Source organism: Saccostrea cucullata, unplaced genomic scaffold (assembly GCF_032062105.1).
Source record: "Saccostrea cucullata isolate Sc308-1 unplaced genomic scaffold, CSIRO_AGI_Scuc_v1 ctg9118, whole genome shotgun sequence".
Classification (NCBI taxonomy): domain Eukaryota; kingdom Metazoa; phylum Mollusca; class Bivalvia; order Ostreida; family Ostreidae; genus Saccostrea; species Saccostrea cuccullata.
The window spans coordinates 8,809-16,203 of NW_026926163.1; the positions used below are offsets into that span (position 1 = coordinate 8,809).

At 34.5% G+C, this 7,395-nt stretch overlaps 1 protein-coding gene across 1 annotated transcript; it reads right to left on the reverse strand.

Moving 5' to 3' along the window:
* Nucleotides 1-231: 231 nt before the first annotated feature.
* Nucleotides 232-6,370, reverse strand: LOC134270967 (uncharacterized; the record flags this gene model as incomplete). Its single annotated transcript, XM_062753232.1, has 4 exons — nt 6,361-6,370; nt 4,437-4,907; nt 3,845-4,075; nt 232-714 (listed from the first exon to the last, which is right to left on the reverse strand). Coding segments are annotated over exons 1-4 (1,195 nt in total), but the record flags the coding sequence as incomplete, so codon positions are not given.
* Nucleotides 6,371-7,395: the final 1,025 nt, after the last annotated feature.

Sequence of the window (7,395 nt, forward strand, 5' to 3'; positions counted from 1 at the left end):
TAATCACTTAATCTTATACAGAAAAAAAATCAGTAGAGGCATAATAAATATATGTAAATATCTTATTTAGTTAATATATTTAAACAAAATAATTTAATGAAACACGAAAGAGTTAAGAAGTCTATAAATATATAATCTAAAATTATTTCCAATGCACATTTAAATTTGCTACATGTATATGCCACTACCTTTTTAGCAAATAGTTAATAACTATGCTAAATAAATACTTACAATGTTTACTGATCCTGTCATGAATCCATGTGTCAGACACGGTACGGTGTGTGATGATGTCCAGCTGTAGTTTGTCTATAAAGAGGTCGTACATCTTCTCCGGTCTCTCCGGTACATACAGACATCTCTCTCCCTCACTCTTCTCATAATCCCAGGACCGGCAGTATTCTGAGATCACGTCACGTGACGCCGTGGTCAGGAAAAATTTCAGATCACTGTCCTCCACCAGACACTCCGTAACAAAGGCGTACATGACGTCATGTCGGATGTCGTCTGATAAAAAGGTTATCACACCGTCATGTGTTTCTGTGATTTCATCAGGATATACCAAACCGTCATCATTAATATCAGGGAAATATCTGTCTCTGATTTTGTCCCTAATGATTCTGTGTGATTGTTCATTGAGATTCAGCTGATATTTCTCAGTTAACAGTATGCTGTACAATAGACATTTGACTTCTGGTGAATAGTTATGGTATTTACCTAATAAAGAAAGGATTTATTAATGTACAGACCAAAATATATTTAAGACTAGTCATGATATTTCATTTCATAACATTTTACAATTCTCTCCCTACATTTAAAATTTTTGTTTTATTCGTAAAGTAAATAAAAATGTAAAGTGAATATAAAAGGAGGTATTGATTGTTTCGTATCCTGCCTTGTATGCAATTTTAAAATCATTTTACTGGGGGTTTTGTTTTCTTTGCAATTTGTGATGATCGTGTTCGGTGTTATTTTGATACATTTGGAGTTTGATGGAAGCCGAGGTTAATCCAGATGTCTTAAGCACTTGTGTTTTTTCCGCCATTTTATATCATAAATAGATAGAAACTTTTACTCGATTTACTCGATATTCGGTAGTTTCAATTAACAAGAGACCCATGGGCCACATTGCTCACCTGAGCACTGTTGCTAGGAAAGAGTCGAATTTAGTTTATTATTGAGTTTAAAGTTTAAATCGAAAAGTATAGTCCCATGACCAATCGTGGCTTTCTTGAAAAGAAGATTTTTAAAGAATTTTCCTACATAATTCTATGTAAAACTTTGGTTAGCCATTTTGGCCCCGCTCTGCCCCCAGGGGGTCATGATTTGAACAATCTTGAATCTACACTACCTGAGGATGCCTCCATATAAATATGATGAATTATGGCTTTGTCATTCTTGAGAAGAAGATTTTAAAAGAATTTTCGTATATATTTCTATGTAAAGCTTTGGTCGGCTATTTTTGCCCCGCCCTACCCCTGGGGGTCATGATTTGAACAAATTTGAATCTACATTACCTGAGGGTATTTCCCTATAAGTTTCATTTTTCCTGGCACAGTGGTTCTTCAGAAGAATATTTTTAAAACATCTCACCAAATTTTCCTAATTTCCTAATTATCTCCCTTGAATGAATGCGTGGCCCTTCATTTGAACAAACTTGAATCCCTTTCACCCAAGGATGCATTGTCACAGTGACAAATTTGGTTGATAAACTGATAAAACAAACGGGGCGGGACACTTTGAGAGGGGTGAGAGAGGTCCAAAGGAGTTTTGGTATAAAATTACATTGCAAAAGCTCAAATCTTCTTGAAATATCGTCCGGAAACGATAGTGTTGCATGCAGTCAGAATATGTAAATTAACGACCTTGAACTATGGCCTTTTGACTTCAAAATCAATAAGAGTCTTTCGTAGGCCACAGGAAGTTGCTATCTAAAATTTCATTGCAAAAGCTCTAAGGGTTCTCGAGATATCGCACGGAAACAAAAGTGTTATAACAGACAAAATATGCGAATTTATTATCTTGACCTTAGACCTTTTGACCTCAAAATCAATAGGGTTCCTCTTCAGTCCATAGGAAGTTCCTATGCAAAATTTCATTGCGAATGCTCAAAGGGCTCTCGAGATATCGTGTGGAAAAGAGACGGACGGACAGAAACAAATCAATATCCCCCACTTTTCAAGCGGGGGACAAAAAGTGCGACTGAGATCAAAAGTGAGCCCGTCGAAGTTTTATGACCCCAGACCTGATCCTGAGAGTTATTCAATTAAATCTTCTGTTCAGTTGAGCTAAAATGGACATTTTTGAGCAAAAAATTTCGTGATTTTTTATTTCTCATTATGAAGGCATCACGTTCGGCTTATCCCCAGTTTCTTTCATGATACCTATATATTTTAGCATAAATAATACCTCTACAAGCTGTGTAGCAAATCTCGTTATTAAATTAGTTTGATTATTCTACTTCCTTGTGTCCAAACCATAGGTTTGATATCGACTATGGCTTGAGTTCCAGTTATAATTAATCATTTTGCTACTTTCTCGAAGAAAGAGGGCGTATTAGGCGTAGATAATCCCCTGCTTTGATAGAGAATATTTCTCATTTTTCCTAATTCACAGAAGAATAATATTTTTCTAAAATCATGTTCTCAGTAATGCAATCTTCAAAACATTTTATTTTACTGAATGACTTATTACATGTATTTGATAATCTTTATTACAAAGTTGACAGTTTAAGCATATGTAGTGGAAAATTGGTTTACTAGAGCTATAAAAAATGAATTTTGAACATGAATGGGTGAAGCCTCCATTTTTCGTTAATACTTAAATGAAGAAAAAAGTAAAAGCTATTTCATTCATCCAAAAAATGGAATATGAAGCCATTCTATATGAAAATCAAAAATTTCTGAAAAAATTTACGCTTCAACAAACTCGTTCATTTAAATCACACTAATAGACGTCGATAATGCATGTTGCATTGGTTAAAGAGGTCGGTCTTGGACCAAAACCTGCGCTATGGAGAGCGTTGGAATCAAACGTGAAGCTTTTTTTCACATATCATAAAAAACATGAGTAAAGAAAAATTATTAATAAAAAATCAAAACAATAAAATATAGTAAAAGATGATATTAACAATATACTTTTGAAAAACTTTTAGAATTGAGAAATGTCTTTCCTCGGAGCGGGGGATTGTTCGCGCCTTGCACCCCTCTATTCTTTACCAGATACAATTGTTCTCAGAATATTGTCATCCTTATCTTAGTTAAAAGTTTCTTTAAAATAAAATTCTATAAAAACATGGTGTTATTCCTCTCAAGACTGCCTTTCAATGATAACATGTTCCATGGCCCCCTATCTGTCTGTCTGTTTGCCCGCAATAAATAACTTTGACCATAACTTTTGATTGAGTTAGGTTATTACTTCCATATATATTTCACAGTTGTATTACCTATGACTGGGCCTTATTTTGTATGACAACCATTTAGTATTTTTAACTTTGACCTTTGACTTTGCTGTACGGATACATCAGTGTTTCACAAACGCATCTTTAATGTTGATCTTAGTAGGTAGCTCATGACTTAATAGATAAATATTGATTGACTTAAGTTAATCGATTTATATTACAATAAAATGTACGGGCTTATTTTCTATTGTCGGTGTGTTTTAGACTAAAATTTGGTGGAAGGGGGTGGGGGGGGGTGGGGGTGGGGGGTGGGGTGGGGGGTTATATACATGTATTGAGCCTGTCAAGTCAAATTCATGCACAGGGACACCAGCATAAATTGAATTACTGGTAAAGAAATGTAACATCATAAATCGAGATAAAACTTTAAAATATCTATTTTCTTACTTGGTTTTCTGTAAGCTTTGTTGTCGATGATGTAAATATCATTGTGTGGATGTAGACCTACACAGGATCTCACGATGTCATATCTCCCGTATCTCCAGAGCCACGTCAGGTGATCTACACTGTCCTGTGATCTTCCTCTGTAATGTACAGTCTCCCCTTCTTTTCTTAGATCCGTTAATAATTTTGCTTTTTTATCTTCACTGTCCTTTAGGATATTTATTGAAACATTCACTGTAATATAAATAAAACAAACATTAATAGTTTGAATTTTATCATTTGATCAAAAAAGTAAAACCTAGACTTAGTTTAAAAAATGGTAAAACAATATTAAGATACATCTATCTAATCACAAATGAAATAAAATTATAAAAAAGTACATTTTTTAAGTAGAAAAATGATTATATCATGTGTATGTATGCTTTGTAGCATCAATGAAAGCTTTACTGATCAAATAATTTTTTTTATGATCGAGTCATGATACGAAAATTTAATTAAAAGTAATGCTGACATTCTCATATAAATATACTAATCTCCAGAAATCAACCTCCAGACGATTTTTTAAAAATTATTAAAATTCTTTCTACTGACTTACATATCCGGTGTATCTCATCATATATCTCCGTGTCCTCCATAGTGACGTGAGTCAGTATGTTCATCTGTAAACGGCGTATCAGTAAGGAATCACAGTGACTAGGACTAATGACACACTTCTCTCCAGGTTTTCTGTTGTATTCCTCTGATCTCAGGTACACACTGGTTGTGTCATAACTACTGTACCAGAATGGTATACGACTGTCTTTTGATGCTATCATATACATTGTCTCATCCTTTGTGTCCTTCGTTATCTTGTCCTGATCTTCCCAGAGGTAATCACGTGACTTCAGTCTGTCCAGAGTCTGCTGTGCCTCCTCACGTGTTACAGGATCCCTATTACAGTGTAACTGTCGTATCCAATTAAACAAGTCCAGCCACTCTGTGTCAGTGAAGTCAGGAGGACCGGAGTCAGAACACAGATAACAGAATAACAAACACACCTCGTCATCAGTCAATGTGGAGAACTTATCTAAAAATGTAAGGAAATTTTATAAGCATTATCTGTTCATAAGGCCCTGAATTATTTTGTTGAAATTACTTCTTTGTGAATATTCTGTTTCTTATGGAATTTTTTTTTTCTAAATCACCTCATGTTTTTTTTTTTCGTTATAATATCAGAATTTATTAAAATTACTTTTTTACAGCAAAACAAATAGTAAACTTGTTTATTATTAGAAAATATTAATATAAATCTTATGCTTTAAGATATATGAATTTGTGACCTACATCTCTCATTTTCTAAATTCTAAATTAGTAGAAATATTCTTAGGCTTTTGAAGGGTTTTATGCTACTGTGGCATTGCGCTCGTAGCTTTACTCATAGATTAATGATGATGTAGATGTAGAATATGTAAATATGGCTTTAAATAACCACTGCAATAATTAATATCAAATATCAACTACATGTAAGTAGACAGAAATAATTTTAGTTTTCCACAAATTATCATTCCCTCGCGCACCCAGTTGCGGAGGGGATATAGCATCGTGATTGTGCGTATGTGTGTGTAAGTGTGTCTGTTACACCTAGTGGGCAAGATTTATAGAAAACCTTTGCATTATCCGTTTTCAGCATTTACATTCTTGAGTGGCAGTAAAACAGGACAAAGCCTATTCATTTCTAAATTCATTAATAATGAAATATTTCTTCAGATATCGCGTTTTTACTGTCTCGAAACCCTGACATTTTATGTACGAGTTGACAATAGGGAACCAGTTAAAGAGCCAGTTTTAAAGTTTACAAGTTACAGCTTTTCAAAAAGCTTGCCTAATGCCATCAATATCTATAGAACCTATAGGCATGATAAGTTATAAAAGTCTACATGGGTGGGGGAGTTGTTAAATTATTTCACTTGAGTAAATTTTGAAGATGTTGCACAAAACATCATGCATTCATTTTAAGTTGTCTGATACTCATTAGAGCAATGGGAAAAGTACACCTTTTATATAAAACTTATATATTGTTTGTATCTCAAATAAAAAGATGAAACCATGTACATGTCCCGATGTAGATTCGAACTTCCAACGTAAAGATGACCACTTCACTCCGCGGGTCTACAAATGGTTGTAGAGGATGAAATAAGCAAGGGAAAAAAACTATATAATGCTTTAGCAGTCCCAGAAAGCAGTCCCCGGGACTGCTCTTGAACTGCTTTGTGTCAGGTTGGGTCTGGTCGGTAATGTAGGCTAAAATGATCTCAATATCAGGGAACGGGGGGCTACTATCAACAATTGTAAGGAATGTTTTGTACGTTAATTGTGGAAACAGTGAAAGAATATGTAAAGAACGCACGATTAGTTATATTTTGAGATGTCAGTTTAAAAAACATGAGAGAAATGAATCGAGAATCAGCGCACTTTTTTGTGCGCAATAAATATACAGTTTTTTAATAAGTGGCACTGTAGCTCTCCGGTCTGTCAATTACCCGGTAACATTTTTCGGAGAGCTACAGTTCTGCAGCTATTAAAGTGTCTGCTCTAGAGTCGAGAAGTAAGGAGCTGATCCTTACTTGGGTTCGAATCCACTGCAGGACCTTCGGATGAGATAGTAAAAACCGAGGCCCCATATTCGAATCCATTGCGGGACGTGTAGATGGTAAAATGAGATACCATGTCGCAGAAGTGTTGACACGAAAAAGATCCATCGCTGCTCAATGACCCTGTATGGAACCAAGCTTGTCTGCTAATGAGACAGGCCTTACCATGCTTACTCCATTCCTCAATTTTAAAAGACAATTTTATTAAAACCACCGAAACACTTTTAACTTTTAAATTAGCCATGATATATTTTATTAACGAAATGGTTCAAGAGTGTAGGATTCTTGAACAACAAATGCTAGAAAATCACAGCAGAACAAACTCGGCCGTTCTGATAAAAAACGTATTTTGATGAAATTGTATTTTGTAAAAGTTGATAAACATAAAAAAATCTTTGAAGAATCTTAGCAAGAAAACAAGATGTGTTTGTGAAACACTGATGTCCCCGTATGGCAATATAGCAAAGATTAAGCTTTAATTTCTTAAATGCAAATTTAATTAATTGGTACCAAAAGTAGGGTATTCTCACGGGAAAACAATTGTGAAATTTGAAAGTAAGCTAATGTTAAAGTTTTTTAATAAGTACAAAAATCTCCAAGGTCAAATTGTCAATGTAATTAGTATCAAATAAAAGGTCTTTCCACATAGAATACTTATGTAGAGCATGACAGCCCTAGCCCTAACCGTTCAGAAGTTATGGCCAACGTTCATTTTTTTAAAAGGTGGGTCAAACTCGAAGGTCAAGGTCAAAGGGTCAAAGTTCTTGTTATCAAATGAAAGGTCTTGTCATAAGAATCAAATATGTAAAGTATAAACGCTCTAGCCCTTACTCTTTGAAAGTTATGGTTAACGTTTGCTTTTTTAAAGTAGGGCAATCTCAAAGGTCAAGGTCAAAGGTTCAAAGTTCTTGGTATTCAATGAAG